The following is a 21702-nucleotide window of genomic DNA, read 5'->3' on the forward strand; positions in this document are numbered from 1 at the left end:
CATGTCATTTTAATTAAAACAACAAGGCTTAAGCCTTGCTACACATCCTTTTGACGTCCCATGTCATTTTAATTAAAACAACAAGGGGTAAGCCTTGCTGCACATTCCTTATGATGTTTCATGTCATTTTAACCAAACCAACAAGGGGTAAGCCTTGCTGCGCATTCCTTTTGATGTTTCATGTCATTTTAACCAAATCAACAAAGGGTAAGCCTTGCTGCACATTCCTTTTGATGTTTCATGTCCTTTAAACCAAATCAACAAGGGGTGAGCCTTGCTGCACATTCCTTTTGATGTTTCATGTCATTTTAACCAAATCAACAAGGGGTTAGCCTTGCTGCTCATTCCTTTTGATGTTTCATGTCATTTAAGCCAAATCAACAAGGGGTAAGCCTCGCTTTAAACTGCTTTTGATGTCTCATGTCATTTTAGCCAAAACAACAAGGGGTAAGCCTTGCTGCACATTCCTTATGATGTTTCATGTCATTTTAACCAAACCAACAAGGGGTAAGCCTTGCTGCACACTCATTTTATAGTATCATGTAATTTTAACCAAATCAACAAGGGGTGAGCCTTGCTGCACATTCCTTTTGATGTTTCTTGTCATTTTAACCAATACAACAAGGGGTAAGCCTTGCTGCTCATTCCTTTTGATGTTTCATGTCATTTTAGCCAAAACAACAAGGGGTAAGCCTTGCTGCACATTCCTTTTGATGTTTCATGTCATTATAACCAAAACTACAAGGGGTAAGCCGTGCTACACATCCTTTTGATGTCCCATGTCATTTTAACCAAAATAACAAGGGGCAAGCCTTGCTGCACATTCCTTTTGATGTTGCATGTCATTTTAACCAAATCAACAAGGGGTAAGCCTTGCTGCTCATTCCTTTTGATGTTTCATGTCATTTTAATTAAAACAACAAGGGGTAAGCCTTGCTGCACATTCCTTATGATGTTTCATGTCATTTTAACCAAACCAACAAGGGGTAAGCCTTGCTGCGCATTCCTTTTGATGTTTCATGTCATTTTAACCAAATCAACAAAGGGTAAGCCTTGCTGCACATTCCTTTTGATGTTTCATGTCCTTTAAACCAAATCAACAAGGGTAAGCCTTGCTGCTCATTTCTTTTGATGTTTCACGTCATTTTTACCAAATCAACAAGGGGTTAGCCTTGCTGCTCATTCCTTTTGATGTTTCATGTCATTTAAGCCAAATCAACAAGGGGTAAGCCTTGCTTTAAACTGCTTTTGATGTCTCATGTCATTTTAGCCAAAACAACAAGGGGTAAGCCTTGCTGCACATTCCTTATGATGTTTCATGTCATTTTAACCAAACCAACAAGGGGTAAGCCTTGCTGTGCATTCCTTTTGATGTTTCATGTCATTTTAACCAAATCAACAAGGGGTAAGCCTTGCTGCACACTCATTTTATAGTATCATGTAATTTTAACCAAATCAACAAGGGGTGAGCCTTGCTGCACATTCCTTTTGATGTTTCATGTCATTTTAACCAAATCAACAAAGGGTAAGCGTTGCTGCTCATTCCTTTTGATGTTTCATGTCAATTTGGCCAAAACAACAAGGGGTAAGCCTTGCTGCACATTCCTTTTGATGTTTCATGTCATTATAACCAAAACTACAAGGGGTAAGCCGTGCTACACATCCGTTTGATGTCCCATGTCATTTTAACCAAAACAACAAGGGGCAAGCCTTGCTGCACATTCCTTTTGATGTTTCATGTCATTTTAACCAAATAAACAAGGGGTAAGCCTTGCTGCTCATTCCTTTTGATGTTTCATGTCATTTTAATTAAAACAACAAAGGGTTAGCCTTGCTGCTCATTCCTTTTGATGTTTCATGTCATTTTAACCAAATCAACAAGGGGTAAGCCTTGCTGCTCATTCCTTTTGATGTTTCATGTCATTTTAATTAAAACAAGAAAGGGTTAGCCTTGCTGCTCATTCCTTTTGATGTTTCATGTATTTTAACCAAATCAACGAAGGGTAAGACTTGCTGCTCATTCCTTTTGATGTTTCATGTCATTTTAATTAAAACAACAAAGGGTTAGCCTTGCTGCTCATTCCTTTTGATGTTTCATGTCATTTTAATTAAAACAACAAGGGGTAAGCCTTGCTGCTCATTCCTTCTGATGTTTCATGTCATTTTAACCAAATCAACAAGGGGTGAGCCTTGCTGATCATTTCTTTTGATGTTTCACGTCATTTTTACCAAATCAACAAGGGGTTAGCCTTGCTGCACATTCCTTTTGATGTTTCATGTCCTTTAAACCAAATCAACGAGGGGTAAGCCTTGCTGATCATTTCTTTTGATGTTTCACGTCATTTTTACCAAATCAACAAGGGGTTAGCCTTGCTGCACATTCCTTTTGATGTTTCATGTCATTTTAACCAAATCAACAAGGGGCAAGCCTTGCTGCACATTCCTTTTGATGTTTCATGTCATTTTAACCAAACCAACAAGGGGTAAGCCTTGCTGCTCATTCCATTTGATGTTTCATGTCCTTTTAACAAAAACAACAAGGGGTAAGTCTTGCTGCACACTCCTTTTAATGTTTCATGTAATTTTAACCAAAACAACAAGAGTAAGCCTCGCTGCACATTCCTTTTGATGTTTCATGTCATTTTAACCAAAACAACAAGAGTAAGCCTTGCTGCACATTCCTTTTGATGTTACATGTTTTTTTTAGCTAAAAAAGTGTACAAGGCTATTTGTATGCTTAGCAGGATTCGCCTGAAAAGGTTGCAAGGCTATAGCCTTGTGTGCTTAGCAGAATTTGCCTGAACAGGTTGTAAGGCTATAGCCTTGTGTGCTTAGCAGAATTTGCCTGAACAGGTTGTAAGGCTATAGCCTTGTGTGCTTAGCAGAATTTGCCTGAAAAGGTTGCAAGGCTATAGCCTCGTGTGCTTAGCAGAATTTGCCTGAAAAGGTTGCAAGGCTATATAGCCTTGTGTGCTTAGCAAAATTTGCCTATAACAGTTGCAAGGCTAAAGCCTTGTGTACATAACAGAATTTGCCTAAAAAGGTTGCAAGGCTTGTGTGCTTAGCAGAATTTGCCTGAAAAGGTTGTAAGGCTATTGTGTGCTTAGCAGAATTTGCCTGAAAAGGTTGCAAGGCTATAGCCTTGTGTGCTTAGCAGAATTTGCCTATAAAAGTTGCAAAGCCTCGTGTACATAGCAGAATTTGCCTGAAAAGGTTGCAAGGCTATAGCCTTGTGTGCTTAGCAGAATTTGCCTATAAAAGTTGCAAAGCCTTGTGTACATAGCAGAATTCGCCTGAAATTGTTGCAAGGCTATAGCCTTGTGTGCTTAGCAGAATTTGCCTGAAAAGGTTGCAAGGCCTTGTGTGCTTAGCAGAATTCGCCTATAAAAGGTCGCAAGGCTATAGACTTGTGTACATAACAGAATTCGCCTGAAAAGGTTGCAAGGCCTTGTGTATAGCCTTGTGTGCTTAGCAGAATTTGCCTGAAAAGGTTGCAAGGCTACAGCCTTGTGTGCTTAGCAGAATTCGCCTATAAAAGGTTGCAAGGCTATAGCCTTGTGTGCTTAGCATAATTTGCCTATAAAAGTTGCAAAGCCTTGTGTACATAGCAGAATTCCCCTGAAATTGTTGCAAGGCTATAGCCTTGTGTGCTTAGCAGAATTCGCCTGAAAAGGTTGCAAGGCCTTGTGTGCTTAGCAGAATTTGCCTGAAAAGGTTGCAAGGCTATAGCCTTGTGTACATAACAGAATTTGCCTAAAAGGGTTGCAAGGCTATAGCCTTGTGTACATAGCAGAATTCGCCTGAAAAGGTTGCAAGGCTATAAGCCTTGTGTGCTTAGCAGAATTTGTCTATAAAAGTTGCAAGGCTATAGCCTTGTGTACATAGCAGAATTCACTTGAAAAGGTTGCAAGGCCTTGTGTGCTTAGCAGAATTTGCCTATAGAAGTTGCAAGGCTATAGCATTGTGTGCTTAGCAGAATTTGCCTGAAAAGGTTGTAAGGCTATAGCCTTGTGTACACAACAGAATTCGCCTGAAAAGGTTGCAAGGCTATAGCCTTGTATGCTTAGCAGAATTTGCCTATAGAAGTTGCAAGGCTATAGCCTTGTGTGCTTAGCAGAATTTGCCTGAAAAGGTTGTAAGGCTATAGCCTTGTGTGCTTAGCAGAATTCGCCTGAAAAGGTTGCAAGGCTATAGCCTTGTGTACATAGCAGAATTCGCCTGAAAAGGTTGCAAGGCTATAGCCTTGTGTACATAGCAGAATTTGCCTGAAAAGGTTGTAAGGCTATAGCCTTGTGTACATAACAGAATTTGCCTAAAAGGGTTGCAAGGCTATAGCCTTGTGTACATAGCAGAATTCGCCTGAAAAGGTTGCAAGGCCTTGTGTGCTTAGCAGAATTTGTCTATAAAAGTTGCAAGGCTATAGCCTTGTGTACATAGCAGAATTCGCTTGAAAAGGTTGCAAGGCCTTGTGTGCTTAGCAGAATTTGCCTATAGAAGTTGCAAGGCTATAGCATTGTGTGCTTAGCAGAATTTGCCTGAAAAGGTTGTAAGGCTATAGCCTTGTGTACACAACAGAATTCGCCTGAAAAGGTTGCAAGGCTATAGCCTTGTATGCTTAGCAGAGTTTGCCTATAGAAGTTGCAAGGCTATAGCCTTGTGTGCTTAGCAGAATTTGCCTGAAAAGGTTGTAAGGCTATAGCCTTGTGTGCTTAGCAGAATTCGCCTGAAAAGGTTGCAAGGCTATAGCCTTGTGTACATAGCAGAATTCGCCTGAAAAGGTTGCAAGGCTATAGCCTTGTGTACATAGCAGAATTTGCCTGAAAAGGTTGTAAGGCTATAGCCTTGTGTGCTTAGCAGAATTCGCCTGAAAAGGTTGCAAGGCTATAGCCTTGTGTACATAGCAGAATTCGCCTGAAAAGGTTGCAAGGCTATAGCCTTGTGTACATAACAGAATTTGCTGAAAAGGTTGCAAGGCTATAGCCTTGTGTACGTAGCAGAATTTGCCTGAAAAGGTTATAGCCTTGTGTACATAGCAGAATTCGCCTGAAAAGGTTGCATGCTTAGCAGAATTTGCCTATAAAAGTTGCAAGGCCTTGTGTACATGTACATAGCAGAATTCGCCTGAAAAGGTTGCAAGGCTGTAGACTTATGTACATAACAGAATTCGCCTGAAAAGGTTGCAAGGCCTTGTGTGCTTAGCAGAATTCACCTGAAAGGTTGCCTTGTGTGCTTAGCAGAATTTGCCTATAAAAGTTGCAAGGCTTTAGCCTTGTGTGCTTAGCAGAATTTGCCTATAACAGTTGCAAGGCTATAGACTTGTGTGCTTAGCAGAATTTGCCTATAAAAGTTGCAAGGCTTTAGCATTGTGTGCTTAGCAGAATTTGCCTGAAAAGGTTGTAAGGCTATAGCCTTGTGTACACAACAGAATTCGCCTGAAAAGGTTGCAAGGCTATAGCCTTGTATGCTTAGCAGAATTTGCCTATAGAAGTTGCAAGGCTATAGCCTTGTGTGCTTAGCAGAATTTGCCTGAAAAGGTTGTAAGGCTATAGCCTTGTGTGCTTAGCAGAATTCGCCTGAAAAGGTTGCAAGGCTATAGCCTTGTGTACATAGCAGAATTCGCCTGAAAAGGTTGCAAGGCTATAGCCTTGTGTACATAGCAGAATTTGCCTGAAAAGGTTGTAAGGCTATAGCCTTGTGTACATAACAGAATTTGCCTAAAAGGGTTGCAAGGCTATAGCCTTGTGTACATAGCAGAATTCGCCTGAAAAGGTTGCAAGGCCTTGTGTGCTTAGCAGAATTTGTCTATAAAAGTTGCAAGGCTATAGCCTTGTGTACATAGCAGAATTCGCTTGAAAAGGTTGCAAGGCCTTGTGTGCTTAGCAGAATTTGCCTATAGAAGTTGCAAGGCTATAGCATTGTGTGCTTAGCAGAATTTGCCTGAAAAGGTTGTAAGGCTATAGCCTTGTGTACACAACAGAATTCGCCTGAAAAGGTTGCAAGGCTATAGCCTTGTATGCTTAGCAGAGTTTGCCTATAGAAGTTGCAAGGCTATAGCCTTGTGTGCTTAGCAGAATTTGCCTGAAAAGGTTGTAAGGCTATAGCCTTGTGTGCTTAGCAGAATTCGCCTGAAAAGGTTGCAAGGCTATAGCCTTGTGTACATAGCAGAATTCGCCTGAAAAGGTTGCAAGGCTATAGCCTTGTGTACATAGCAGAATTTGCCTGAAAAGGTTGTAAGGCTATAGCCTTGTGTGCTTAGCAGAATTCGCCTGAAAAGGTTGCAAGGCTATAGCCTTGTGTACATAGCAGAATTCGCCTGAAAAGGTTGCAAGGCTATAGCCTTGTGTACATAACAGAATTTGCTGAAAAGGTTGCAAGGCTATAGCCTTGTGTACGTAGCAGAATTTGCCTGAAAAGGTTATAGCCTTGTGTACATAGCAGAATTCGCCTGAAAAGGTTGCATGCTTAGCAGAATTTGCCTATAAAAGTTGCAAGGCCTTGTGTACATGTACATAGCAGAATTCGCCTGAAAAGGTTGCAAGGCTGTAGACTTATGTACATAACAGAATTCGCCTGAAAAGGTTGCAAGGCCTTGTGTGCTTAGCAGAATTCACCTGAAAGGTTGCCTTGTGTGCTTAGCAGAATTTGCCTATAAAAGTTGCAAGGCTTTAGCCTTGTGTGCTTAGCAGAATTTGCCTATAACAGTTGCAAGGCTATAGACTTGTGTGCTTAGCAGAATTTGCCTATAAAAGTTGCAAGGCTTTAGCCTTGTGCGCTTAGCAGAATTTGCCTATAAAAGTTGCAAGGTTTTAGCCTTGTGCGCTTAGCAGAATTTGCCTATTAAAGTTGCAAGGCTATAGCCTTGTGTGCTTAGCAGAATTTGCCTATAACAGTTGCAAGGCTATAGCCTTGTGCGCTAAGCAGAATTTGCCTATAAAAGTTGCAAGGTTTTAGCCTTGTGTGCTTAGCAGAATTTGCCTATAAAAGTTGCAAAGCCTTGTGTACAAAGCAGAATTCCCTTGAAATTGTTGCAAGGCTATAGCCTTGTGTGCTTAGCAGAATTTGCCTGAAAAGGTTGCAAGGCTACAGCCTTGTGTACATAGCAGAATTTGCCTGAAAAGGTTGCAAGGCCTTGTGTGCTTAGCAGAATTTGCCTGAAAAGGTTGCAAGGCTATAGCCTTGTGTACATAACAGAATTTGCCTAAAAGGGTTGCAAGGCTATAGCCTTGTGTGCTTAGCAGAATTTGTCTATAAAAGTTGCAAGGCTATAGCCTTGTGTACATAGCAGAATTCGCTTGAAAAGGTTGCAAGGCCTTGTGTGCTTAGCAGAATTTGCCTATAGAAGTTGCAAGGCTATAGCATAGTGTGCTTAGCAGAATTTGCCTGAAAAGGTTGTAAGGCTATAGCCTTGTGTACACAACAGAATTCGCCTGAAAAGGTTGCAAGGCTATAGCCTTGTATGCTTAGCAGAATTTGCCTATAGAAGTTGCAAGGCTATAGCCTTGTGTGCTTAGCAGAATTCGCCTGAAAAGGTTGCAAGGCTATAGCCTTGTGTACATAGCAGAATTCGCCTGAAAAGGTTGCAAGGCTATAGCCTTGTGTACATAGCAGAATTTGCCTGAAAAGGTTGTAAGGCTATAGCCTTGTGTGCTTAGCAGAATTTGCCTGAACAGGTTGTAAGGCTATGCCTTGTGTACATAACAGAATTTGCCTGAAAAGGTTGCAAGGCTATAGCCTTGTGTACGTAGCAGAATTTGCCTGAAAAGGTTGCAAGGCTATAGCCTTGTGTACATAACAGAATTTGCCTGAAAAGGTTGCAAGGCTATAGCCTTGTGTACGTAGCAGAATTTGCCTGAAAAGGTTATAGCCTTGTGTACATAGCAGAATTCGCCTGAAAAGGTTGCATGCTTAGCAGAATTTGCCTATAAAAGTTGCAAGGCCTTGTGTACATGTACATAGCAGAATTCGCCTGAAAAGGTTGCAAGGCTGTAGACTTATGTACATAACAGAATTCGCCTGAAAAGGTTGCAAGGCCTTGTGTGCTTAGCAGAATTCACCTGAAAGGTTGCCTTGTGTGCTTAGCAGAATTTGCCTATAAAAGTTGCAAGGCTTTAGCCTTGTGTGCTTAGCAGAATTTGCCTATAACAGCTGCAAGGCTATAGCCTTGTGTGCTTAGCAGAATTGGCCTATAAAAGTTGCAAGGCTATAGCCTTGTGTGCTTAGCAGAATTTGCCTATAAAAGCCTTGTGTGCTTAGCAGAATTTGCCTGTAAAAGTTGCAAGGCTATAACCTAATGTGTGCTTAGCAGAATTTGCATGAAAAGGTTGCAAGGTGTGTGTGTTTAGCCAAAAGTACAAGAGGTAAGCCTTGCTGTTCATTCCAGTTGATGATCCATTACATTTTAGCCAAATCAACAAGAGGTAAGCCTTGCTGCTAATTCCTTTTGATGTTTCATGTCATTTTAACCAAAACAACAAGGGGCAAGATTTGCTGCTCATTCCTTTTGATGTTTCATGTCATTTTAACCAAAACTACAAGGGGTAAGCCTTGCTGCTCATTCCTTTTGATGTTACATGTCATTTTAGCCAAAACAACAAGGGGTAAGCCTTTCTGCTTGTTCCTTCTGACGTTTCATATAATAAGAGGGGGTACTTATTCACTCCCTTACCTCTCCATTAGCCTCATTGGGTTCTCCTGAACCCCAGTTAGTGTAGTCTACCACTGTTCCATCCACCCATTTGAATTGTTGATTGGTTGTGATATCACTCAGTCCGATCCATAGAGGGAAGTCATAACTCACTAGAAACGTGGTCAACAGGGCTGGCAAATGACAAGGAATATCTCGTTAACAGCGAGAGTATACACATGCACCTTTGGTAGTTGGTCCAAATATTAAGGCCCTTCAAACTACTTGGTAAAGAGCACTGGTAAACTGTTGATGCTAATAATGATAGAAATGATACGCTTTAAAGTAATGTAGTTTTGCAAGCTGAGTATGAGTATCGTCAAACAGTGCATGAGTAGTAACACGAGTTCTGTTACTTTTTCAGTCAGTGAGTACATGATTTTCAGTACAGGTTAACTCTTCATTTGAGGAACGATTATGGACCTTGAGTACACAAGTATGGATGAGTACATGAGTACATGATTTTAAGTACAGGTGAACTATTCAGTTGATCGAATAGTGACTTTGAGTATAAGCACTTTGCAAGCTGAGTATGAGTACCATCAAACAGTACTTGAGTAGAACTCGAGTCATAGTTAATCAGGTGTAGAGCACATGACTTTGAGTAAAGGTTATTGTTCTGTTCAGTATCGAGTACATGACTTTGAGTGACGGTTATTGTTCTGTTCAGTATCGAGTACATGACTTTGAGTAACGGTTATTGTTCTGTTCATCGAGTACATGACTTTGAGTAACTGTTATTGTTCTGTTCAGTATTGAGTACATGACTTTGAGTAACGGTTATTGTTCTGTTCAGTATCGAGTACATGACTTTGAGTATAGTTTTCTTTTCAATAGGGGATCCGAGTAAGAACTCGCAAGGACAAGTATTTTGCAAGCAGAGCACAAGTACCATCTCGAGTAGTACTTGAGTACAGCTGTTTTGTCTTGTCTTACTGCACAAACCACCGCCACTGGGCTATAAACATGCCGACCCTCATGCATGCATGCTCCTACATGTACTCAAATTTTATGTTTTCAAGGAGGGACTTAAAATTATAGATGTCAGGGGCTGGTTTAAAGTACTTAAACACTATAATGAATCCAAACAAACCTTGCACTTGTTGTGAGTGAATGGTAGCCAGCTCAGTTCCTGGTGTCTTCTTACATTCATCTCTAGCATCCTTCCATGATAACCTCGCCGATGGATCAGTCCCAAAGTAGATGTAGCATCGGTTCAGAAACTTGACTGAATTGTACGGGCAGTAGCCGCTGGCTGGAGTGGTGGGTGCGTGAGTGATTGGTCCGACAGAGTCGTAATTCTTCTTGCAGATGAAGTTCCGTCCGTCGCCACAGTTCAGGTCATTCCATGAGCCATCTGGAGTATTTGGAATCATTTCATAAATATAAACAATTATAGTTGGATAAATGTTTGGTTTAAGGTCCGGCCCCACTGCAGCGATAACGAGAACGATAACGACGCCAAGAGAATGCATTCCATTGGTTGAATGAGCATATGCGTATTATGCGTGGAGCAATTCAACCAATACATTGCGTTCTCTCTGCGTCGTGATCGTTATCGTTTTCGTTATCGCTGCAGAGTGACTCGGCCTTTACTCTTTTAAAAAATGGTGGTGATCGTTTCACCATCATGTCCTGCCGTGAAAGCACTGTTTTACAAAGGAAGGCATTGAACTTTCAGTTGATCAATCAATCGAGTCAGCAGATTCCCTTTGTGCTGTGCAAATGCGGTTAGACGCTGCGTCGTGTTGTGGCCAAGGGGTCTTTCATCGGCTCCAAGCTTTAGTGTTGTCAGTAGCAGAGTGCCGGTTCCAATCTCGGTCATGACAGTTGTGCTCTTAAGCAAAGGACAACACCTTAATTGCTTCATGAAAAGTTAGGAAGGTATTGCTTTCTGCTCTATACCCATGCCAACATCCTTATGGACTATGAAGCAGCCTGTTTCAGACTCAGGAGTAGGTAGGTGGCAATTAGCCCCTAGTTGCTGATTTGGATTGATAGCCTAAATCAGTTAAAGGCAGTGGACACTATTGGTAATTACTGAAATAAATTATCAGCATAAAACCTCACTTGGTAACGATTAATGGGGAGGGGTTGATAGTATAAAACATTGTGAGAAACGGCTCCCTCTGAAGTGACCTAGTTTTCGAGAAAGAAGTAATTTTCCACGAATTTGATTTCGAGACCTCAAGTTTAGAACTTGAGGTTTCGAAATCAACCATCTAAACGCACACAACTTCGTGTGAAAAGGGTGTTTTTCTTTTATTATTATCTCGCAACTTCGACCATCAATTCAGCTCAAATTTTCACAGGTTTGTTATTTCATGCATATGTTGAGATACACCAAGCGAGCAGACTGGTCTTTCACAATTACCAATAGTGTCCACTGTCTTTAAGTGTAGCCCCCTACTCTGAGGAGGCCTTGTGATGTTAGGCAATCTCTCATAAAAGAGTAAAAGTAAAACAATTAATACTCAAACACAATTTGACTGTCTAAATGGCAGATCCTGGCTGCAGATTATGGGTGTGACAACATTATTGCAAGAGGATTTTCATACCTTTGAACTCGTCGAAGTGGTACATCTCAACGCATTTTTCTTCTCCGTTGAAGTCATTAGGCTCACCTTCTACCCATGCCTTGTAGTCGAGCGAAGTGCCGTCAGACCACCTGACACAAAAAGACATAAAAACTAGTCGGAACATAAGCTTAGTTCATCATTTTGGTAGACGGAAACGGATGAAGAAAGAAAGAGGTTATGTAGCACTACAAGGCCTCAAAACACTTTGCAATGACACAGTGAAAACGAGTTTTAAAACTCCACAAGCAAGATAGTACAAATAAATCATAAGACGTCTACAAAAGTGTTGTAAAAATTCCTATTGGATACGAAAAACCAAAACAGACAGGAAAAAGAGTTATTGACATAAAAGGACGAAGGTAGTAGTAGCATTTTAAGACTAACTAATTACATCAAAGCTGCAAAAGGTTTCGTAGCAATAACTGCTTCAAAATAGTTGTTGCTACAAAAGCTTATGCAGTTTTCATGTTGTTAACCTTCCTTCAATTTTCTATCAGACGGCTTTCTTTTATCATTGTTTACATACAAGGATTAAAGAGAGAAGAGTTTATGGCTAATACAACATAAGACAAATCTAAGGGACTATATTATTATTAAGTAAGATTTGGGACTTTGCATGGTGGAAATACGATATAGAAAGGTTTGCGGTAACACCATGTAATGACTATCTCTAATGAGTTGGGGTGGTTCTGAAAAGAACTGTTGGTTTCAACTCGACGTTTCGATCAGTATGCACTGATCGTCTTCTGGAGAAAGCTGGACTCTGATGCTGCATGCTGCTTAAGTACTGTGGAGGTGGATTTAGGAGCAGCATGCAGCATCAGAGTCCAGCTTTCTCCAGAAGACGTTCAGAGCATACTGATCAAAACGTCGAGGTGAAACCAATGGTTCTTTTCAGAACCACCTCAACTCAGAGATAGTCATTACATGTTGTTACCCCAACATGTCTATATTGTATTATAATTATTATTATTTTTATTGAAATAATGTTTTGACTTACTTGTAGCTGCCAGATTGACTGTACTCCCTCAAACCAATCCAGAAAGATCCAATATCAAGTCTGTTGATCTAGAATAAGGGGAAAAGATGTAAAATCAAACTGTGAAAAAGTTATAATGCCTTTTTCAAGTAATAAGATTTTGGGTACGTTTTAGATTTACACAATAGACGTGTGTATTTGGGACTGAGTAATAATTATTAAGTCATTTATCTTTACCCAAGTGACTTAATACTCAACCCAAGTGACTAATAGCCCAACAGACATTGACATGGTCAATGAACAGAATGAAATTTGAATCAGACTGAACGATCTTAAAAGAAGAACTCTGATGGGCTAATCAAATGGTTCACTGCAGCTCAGATTTACCAAAAAAGAATAACAGTAAAACAAAGATATATTGTACCAAGGAAACACTGAATTATGTAAGAAGGAGGTGTCCATGCACACAGCATTTAAATGACTGAATCCCTTCCTCAGTAATGTTGCCAACAACAGAGACAGGAAGACTGTTCCATAGGGGGACAGCAGTGAAGATGATGAAGCTTCTGTCTAAGCAGCGAGTTCTTACGACTGGCAAAGAGAGAGCATGTTCAGGCAATGAAACACTGAAGCGGGTTGCACGACGTCCCCCACGAGTATGGTGGGGGAAGCCATGTGGAGTTGACCCATGTGACTCTAACTTGACCAAAGTGACTCAAGACTAACCAAATCAAATGACTTGAGTTGGTCTTGCCTCGACCCAAGTATCGCATGACTTGTGACTTGGACAATGACTCAACCCAAGTGACTCTTGAATAAGACTTGGCCCAAGTTACTTGAGTCTTGGGCTCAGACTTGACCCAACGTAACTGAACTCTGACCCATCATACCTGGCTATATAAGAAGTCATATTCCTCCTGGTCATGAATAGAAACGAGGTGAGCTCCATACTCGTGGCAATAATCCTCGGCATCCTTCCAGCCAAGATAGTTACTATCAGGGCTGAGGTAGTAGCAGAAATGGTTGTACAAGAAGAAGTCACCATCACCTGTTGGACATGGCTTGTCTGAAAGCAAATGAAACGGGGAAGTGTATAAAGGTTAGGGTTAAGGTATGGTTTAGATTAGGTTTGGTATCGAGGTTTGAAATTCGGGTATGGGTTAAACCAATGTTTGTAAGAAGAGGATTGGAGGTTGTCAGTTTGGGTGTTTATATCCCCTTGAGGGAGTTTGCCGAGTTCCCTTGATAGGAAGATCATCTAAACAAACTTAAATATACAGCTGTGTTGTGTGTACTGGAAAATACTTTACACGCATCGATTTTTTTCTATACATTTCCCAAAAAATATTTACCTCTAATAAAATTCAGTAACTAAAAGCCTACTTACATGTTACAGGTTTAGTAGTTGTGGGTAGCATCTGACCTGAAAAGTTGTTATAAAATAATACATTCTGATTATTGAGTCTTCTATCACAAAGTGTAATTATATATTTTATCTTCAAGTACGCGCTAATCCTCAATCAGATTCTCAGAATGGAGTGGTGATAAAAACCTATATTGCACGGCTAATATCACTACCATGCGTCTTGTGTGTTCTATGTCACGCGCCAAGTTTGCCTTCGGCCTCGTTGGATATGGGACGCAGAAGCGCTATATTTTTCCGTATTCCACTCGCGCTTGTGTGATAACTTATATTGTATACTTATGAATTACACGTCCAGCAGCTCAATTAGTGCAAATAATAGGCTGAATAGGAATTGAGTCGCATTAGTTTACCTAAATGTGCTAATATAAGGAACATTTTAAATATGCCTGCTATCAAGTATGATGGTCCGCAAATAAGAGGCAAATCCAAGAGCAACTTGTTCCCCTCTCATTCTTCTCCGGTCTTTTGATATGTCTGATTGGGTTTGTTTCCACATTCAAACTGGGAACCTATAAAAAAAGGGACAATGGGTCCACGGTTGCTCCCAGGTCAAAATTGCAGTTGAACCCAGTTAACTGGGGTCAACTGGTTCAACTGGATAGTGACCAAACTCGTCCATTTTCCACATTAACCAACTGGTTTGGACTAGGTTTAACTGTGTTCAACTAGGTTTAAATTATAAACCAGTTGGTGTCTGTCCATTTTCCATATTAAACCAACTGGTTTAAACTGTGTTTAACTAGTTTATCAACTGGTTTTCAGCTAGTTCCAGTTAAACACAGTTTAACTAGGTTCAACTAGAATTTTGACCTGGGCTATCACAAAGAGTTGAACAAAGGAGGGTCAACCATTGCAGGTCCTTATAACACTCATACCAGATTAAAAACACGATTCATTTAAACTGCTTTCATATTGAAATCCTTTCATTTTGGCAAGTTCCCTAAGAGCCATACAAGCACAAAAAAGTTTTCAACAGGTGTGTTAACCCAGAGCAGTCACTTTTCAGAGCCAATCATGTTTTTTCCCTAGTGCATCTCAGGGGTTAATAACAATAATAGTGTTTTTTTTTTATATAGCGCTCTTATACTCAGACTCTTATACTCAGACAATAAAAGTAACAAGAAACAATTGTCAAATTACTGCCACAGTCTGAAGACCACTGACTTTAATATGGATTTAAAATGCGACCGGCTCATATCTGTCACTGAGCTCAAGGCACATTAACATTCAGTTATTTCCTGCAAGGCATGTGGTACTATACATTTGAATTATGAGACCTACTTCTTTTACAATGTGCTGTGGTGCAATATGCAGCCAATCCAACAGGAACACCAGGGCAAACCCCTTCTCTTTTTGTTAAGTGCACTGGGTTCTTTATCGTGCATTGCACAACACACGGGACAATGGCTCAACGTCCCATCCCAAGGACGAAGCATCAATAAGTGTCTTGCTCTGGATAGACAACGTCACAAAGTGGAGTGGAAGAAGTGTCTAAGAACTGAGACGAGCAGCGATTGAAAGACACCAGGTGATGGCGGCAACTCCAAGAGTGCGCCACGATCACAACCCGAGGACGAGGCGGCCACGGACGACGCAAGTCTATGTCGAATGATAATGAGTGATGATTAAGGACACAGGTGCCACAATTGGGACTTGAGCTGTTGATCAGAAGCATCACAGCTTGAGTCGGGTGCTCTTAACCTTGGCACACCCATTGCAGTGAGGCTAGGCTCTGGCTAGAAAAGCTTCATCTACTATGAATAGTAGAACAAATTTCATGAGTAATACATACCCTTAGGTATCATGCAGACTGCTGGACGTTGGTACCACATACAGTTAATGTCATTCCAGCCGTGACCATTGAAGTACATTTCACCACAGTCTTCAGCTGCATCATAATCATTAGGTTCACCATCATGCCAGTTAGTATACTCCACTGGAGACCCATCGGTCCATTCAAAACCTGCATAGAAACACATTGTGATGGTTGAGAAGTCATTTTTTTCCCAAGTAATAACCACACGGGGAAATTAACTGGGGGAAACAGTTTAGGTTGAACAAAGAAAAATTGACTAGAGCAGTACTTGAACCTGTGACCTCCAGATTAAAGCCATTGGACACTTTCGGTACAGATCACAGATTTACAAATAGATTACGGGGTTTACAGAAGGTAATGGTGAAAGACTTCTTTTGAAATATTATTCCATGAAATGCTTTACTTTTTGAGAAAACAGTAAAACAATATCAATTGTTGATATATCGCGAGTTACAGATTTATTTTAAACACATGTCATGACACGGCGAAATGTGCGGAAACCAAGGGTGGGTTTTCCCGTTATTTTCTCCCGACTCCGATGATCGAGCCTTAAATTTCACAGGATTGTTATTTTATATATAAGTTGTGATACACGAAGTGTGGGCATCTGGACAATACTGTTTACTGAAAGTGTCCAATGGCTTTAACGCACCATCGGCCGGTTCCAGAGAACGCTTGGACGAATCTTGTCTCGAGTTAGAACGAGTAACTTCTCCTAATTTACAATGGGTTAAATGGGTCCTACGTCTTCAGATAGGGAGCTAAACGTGTCCTAAGTCCTTAGATTAATCCAAAGTAAGGATGAGTTTGGTGAAATCTACTAACTGAGCTATACGTATCTAGCAGGCTACGTATCTGCTAAGCACAAAAATTTGCTTAGCATAACATTTTTGCCTTGATAAAAACCGGATTACCAACCAAATGTTCACGTTATTTTCAGGATATGCTAACATCAGCTGAATACCAGTAACAAGCAATATGCAATAAATGGAAATTTGGTTGGTAATCTTGTTTTTGTTAAGGAATAAATTTTATGCTAAGCAAATTTTTGTGCTTAGCAGCTCCATGAAATTGGGCCCAGGTCTGTGTGTCAGATTTACAAGCTGCAGTGACTGAGTGAGGTTGCTTTTGAGGCAACCTTGGTTTCATTCCCAGAAACATGAAATTGTTTTTCTTTTACACTAGATGTCATCCTTTCAGAAAAAAAGAAAAACAAAAAAACGTACCCCCGTTTTGAGATATAGCCGACACAAGACACCATTAGACTTGGGTTCACAGTTTTTAACAACGCACACATAATTATTTAAAGGAACACTACTGTATTGGTAAGAAACAAAAATCTTGAAGATCATATGTTTACATAAAACTAACATGGTCTAATGATGACGATGATAGTAGAAAACATCCCTTGAAATATTTCTGTCTGAAATATTCATATTTGATGAGCAATATATAATCTAATTTTGCGTTTAGAGTTTATTGCTCGTTGAATTTGTAATCGGTTTGTCACTACTATCTCGTGACCCAGATGGTCGATCAATCTCAAACGTCTACAGGTTTGTCAGTTTATGGACATGATGATGGATTACATAAAGCGCTTACACTGCCAGCAACTGTTTAGTTAGCTTAGTTAGCAAAAGCCAATTTTGTAATGTTCATTTAAACATTGTGTTGAGTTTGTTGGAAACAAAGCAACCAGTCATGTGATTTCAATAGTATTATGTGTTTACATTTCGCCCATATCCCTCAGTAAAAAATAACTTTGTGTTTTGGCCTTACATCTCCGTTAGAATTTGCCTAAATCAGGGGTGAAAGTTGTTTAAACAAATGTAAGGCTATTTGTTGAATTTAAAGACATTTCCCATTTTAGTTCCTAATGGAGTTATACATTTCTGGGAACAATCTCCTCAGCACCAGAAAAGTATTTAAAACTAGACCATACAGCATTATACTTTTTCTAAAATGAAAGAAGAAACAAAGAAAATGAGAAAGACTACCTCCTTCAGATGTTGAATCATGGAAGCCAATCCAGTAAGACACATCCGTACTAAAAGAAAAGGGCAACAAATCATCAAGACTAAAATTCTATTCATCAACTTTGTACTCCTCCATCTTACGTGTGTCCTCAATACAAGACAGTAAAGTGTTATTTTTGTTAGTTTTTTTGCCAAATTTTGCTTTCTGCATGGGTTTATGTGACTAAGAAAAATTTAAAAGGAAGGAGGGTATAAAAGAGAGGTAATTAACCGATCCATTAAGCTCCGCCCCATTGCGTATTGACCAATCACAACAAAACGAAGGTCTGACAAAGGTCCGACATGTGTGCGCGTATCTTGGCACGCACGGCAGAGTTGTGCAGAAAGGCATTGGAGAGCCCCACGTGTTCTTGCTCACACATGCGTCGTGGGCGGAGCCTACTGGATCGGTCTATTGTTCCAAGCGATCGTTTTTCAGATTTTGATAAACCTTAAAGGATAAAGGATAATCAATAGACCGATCCATTAAGCTCCGCCCCATTGCGTAATGAACAATCACAATGCAACGAAGGTCCGACACTAAGGTCCGACATGTGTGCGCGTACGCTTGGCAAGCGCGGCAGAGTTGTGCAGAAAGGCATTGGAGAGCCCCACGTGTTCTTGCTCACACGTGCGCCGTGAGCAGAGCCTACTGGATCGGTCTATTGGAGAGATAAAAAAAAACAAAAAACTTTCACACTGCTAGGCCAAAATACCATCCTTTGCCTGTGCTCAGGCTTGAGGTTTTTCTTTGGGTGCGTTATAAGCTTGATCAACTAAGATATATAAGAAGGGGTATGAGTCCAGTCAATTAAAGTAACCTATGGTAAAGAAGTAGGGGTAAAGAAATTAGCATTGGAGCTCAAGGTTGCCAAACTTTTTTTTTAAATGCAAGATTTTGCACAGTCTATCAAAATTATTACAAAATAAACTCACGTGATATTTGCCATCTTGATAAAATACTCCTCATTGTTTTTATTGTGGAAGCTAGCCAGATTACCGCCCATGTTTTTGCAGAAATTCTCAGAATCCCAGAAATCCAGTAGAGGGCTCGGAGTAAATGCCTAAAACACACAAAATTGATCAGTTGGCACACTAAAAAAAACTAGAGAGTTGAATCACACACTTGCATGAGTTCTGTGAGGATGACTACACTTTGAAAGTGTTGGATCCAGCGTTTTGTTTGTTAAATCTAGCATTGTAAATTTTTGATCCAACCCAAAAAGGGTTAATTCAACAATTTAAATGTTATTTCAACATTTCTCATAAAAAATTCCTTTGAATTGTTGGATCAGCTTTTTTAACGTTAAACTGGCACTAAAATTGTTGACCGAATATTTTAAAATGCTGGATTTAACATATAAAATGCTGAATTCAACCCTGTTAAAGTGTAGTCACTCACCGAACTCATGCAAGTGTTGGATTCAACTCATTAGTTTTTAGAGTGCATGGTTGGTCAATTCTAAGATCTTCCACTGTGTGAGAAAACTCAAAAACACAAGCATAAGCACCAAATATACACCCTAAATGCATCCGATTGGGAATAGAGTAGTTTTGTCTGTTTGTTTATCACCCTGCTCATTCAATTTGGCTTGAAAGTGAATTCTCCATTGCATCATCATTCAACATGAGCAAAAGGAGTTATTCAATTTTAATAGTTAAGCACTCACACTGGTCAAATTTCTCCCTTTTCGTACAGTGAAGAAATTCGTTTGAGGTTTCTCCCATGGAGTATTTTTTAAAGCCATTGGACACTATTGGTAATTGTCTAAGACCAGTCTTCTCACTTTGTGTATCTCAACATGAATAAAATAACAAAACTGTGAAAATTTGCGCTCAGTTGGTCGTAGAAGTTGCGAGATAGTATGAAAGAAAAAAGACCCTTGTCACACAAAGTTGTGTGCTTTCAGATGCTTGATTTCGAGCCCTCAAATTCTAATTCTGAGGTTTCAAAATCAAATTCGTGGAAAATTATACTTTTCTCGAAAACTACGCTACTTCGGATGTTTTAAACCACCAACAGCTCCCCATTACTTGTTACCAATTAAGGTTTTATGCTAATAATTATTTTGAGTAGTTTTTTTACCAATTATAGTTTCCACTGTCTTTAAAGTTCCCCTAACATACCTTATAGCAGTTTGATCCATAGCCCACCCAGTCTTGAGGGCAGTCATCATTGGTCGGTGTGGTCAGAGGCGCGGTGATGACTCTGACTGTGGTAAAACCAGCTCTTCTCTTTTCACAGATGTAGTTCATGGTAGTACTGCAGTCATAGACAGACCATAGACCTGCAGTCTTACCGGTGGTTGCAAATACACATGCCCCCTTGGAATCATCTACAAGATGGAAAAGCACAAATGTAACGCCTTCTCATGACTGTCGCATGATATGTTTTAAATAGCATGTTTTTGCTGAGCAAGACACTTGACTCTAATTGCTCCTTGTTTTTTTTTGGGTCAGATCTCATTTATGACTGTGCCAACTAAGTTTATTAAGTTTATTATTGGTTTGTTGTTTTGCAGACAAAAAGGCTGAATAGCATGACATTAACAATATAAAAACATACAAATTTTCATTAATTAATGTTGTGAACACAGGGATTCTCCGAAACGTAATCTTAAACCACTACTTGCCAATTAAGATTGTGTTAATATCAAAAGTTAAAAAATGTTTACATTTTTGACATACATATCACTTTTATGAGAACAGCGCTGATAAGTAATATTTTTGACAGGACTGTTGCTTAAAGCCACTGGACACTTTGTGAGAACAGCGATGACAAAATTATATTTCGGACAGGACTGTTGCTCAAGAAAACGGCCAAAGAGCAGTGAAGGACATACCACTTAGAAATCTACTTCAATCAAATTCAAACAAAGAAAACAAACTACAACTTCTTCTGACCTGGTTGTCCCTTGCCCCAGTTACTGTACTCCAATGGTGCTCCATCCAACCATTCATAATATCCAGGAGTGTGTTGATCATTGAGTCCGATCCAGAATTGAGATCCAGAGCTCAGACCAAGCTGACTAGTTATCAGCGACTGCTCATATCTGTGTGAAAAGAAAAATTAAAAGGTTGTATCGTAAACTTGGGTTGCAAGGCAGTCTGACTGATGCCCCCAAACAAAGATCGTGACAATATAGGGAGACTCCAATTAAGGGCAAAAGGGCTGATCACTCGGGTGGGATTCGAACCCATGACCTTTGCAGCTCGAGCAGTGTCTTACCAACTAGACTAACTTAGTAATATGCCTGTGATTTTTTTTTCACAGTGCTCACAGCTCAAAGCTCAAGAAAAAACTGAGTATACAGCGCTAACACACATCATTGTATATGGGTAAAAAATACAATTACACGTTTTATCCCCGTTGCAAATTTCCATCTATTAAAAACTTATGTCTGTTGACAAACAGTACCTGTCATTTATAACGACCAAGTTTCCTCCGGCTAAAAACTGAGTATACAGTGCTAACACACATCATTGTATATGGGTAAAAAATACAATTACACTCTTTATCCCCGATGCAAATTTCCATCTATTAAAAACTTGTATCTGTTGACAAACAGTACCTGTCATTTATAATGACCAAGTTTCCACCAGCTAATTGGCAATTTGTCATCGCTCCTAAGAATCCTGCTTTATCACTGTCTTCAATTTTGTAGCAAGATCCTTCATAAGAAATCCAACTCTGAGAAAACACAAATATAGAAAGTGAGTTGAGTAATGAGTACATCTGAAGAAAATAATGTCACTAAAATTATTCCACTTTAGACTAACAATGGACAACATTGGTAATTGCCAAAGACTATCTGCAGTTTCGTGACCTAACATACATGTAAAGTAACAAACTTGAGTAATGAGTATATCTGAAAAGAAAAATGTCATTAAAACTATTCCACTTTAGACTAACAATGGACAACATTGGTAATTGCCAAAGACTATCTGCAGTTTCGTGACCTAACATACATATGAAGTAACAAACCTGTGTGCTTTGAGTAATGTGTACATCTGCAGAAAAAAAGCCATTAAAATTATTCCACTTTTGACTAACAATGGTGGACAACATTGGTAATTGTCAAAGACCATCTGCAGTTATGTGACCCTTAACACAATACACATGAAGTAACAAAGGTCTGTGACATTTTAAGCTCAATCACCAACATTTCATGTCAAAAAAGTGGTAGGGTTTTTGAGATATCAC

The 21702-nt window shown here is 39.8% G+C and overlaps 1 protein-coding gene across 1 annotated transcript in view; it reads right to left on the reverse strand.

The window, feature by feature from the left end:
- Positions 1-21702, reverse strand: part of LOC139937867 (C-type mannose receptor 2-like) — a 75966-nt gene that overhangs the window by 16288 nt on the left and 37976 nt on the right. Inside the window, exons 29-40 of the mRNA XM_071933230.1 lie at positions 21071-21189; positions 20403-20551; positions 19626-19834; positions 18435-18562; positions 17481-17530; positions 15460-15630; positions 13629-13664; positions 13132-13307; positions 12263-12330; positions 11242-11351; positions 9777-10040; positions 8666-8817 (exon numbers count right to left, since the gene is read on the reverse strand). Of these exons, the coding sequence (XP_071789331.1) occupies positions 8666-8817; positions 9777-10040; positions 11242-11351; positions 12263-12330; positions 13132-13307; positions 13629-13664; positions 15460-15630; positions 17481-17530; positions 18435-18562; positions 19626-19834; positions 20403-20551; positions 21071-21189 (1632 nt within the window). The remainder of the gene's footprint in view (positions 1-8665; positions 8818-9776; positions 10041-11241; positions 11352-12262; positions 12331-13131; positions 13308-13628; positions 13665-15459; positions 15631-17480; positions 17531-18434; positions 18563-19625; positions 19835-20402; positions 20552-21070; positions 21190-21702) is intronic.

This window comes from Asterias amurensis, chromosome 5, assembly GCF_032118995.1.
Source record: "Asterias amurensis chromosome 5, ASM3211899v1".
In the NCBI taxonomy this organism is placed as follows: Eukaryota; Metazoa; Echinodermata; class Asteroidea; order Forcipulatida; family Asteriidae; genus Asterias; species Asterias amurensis.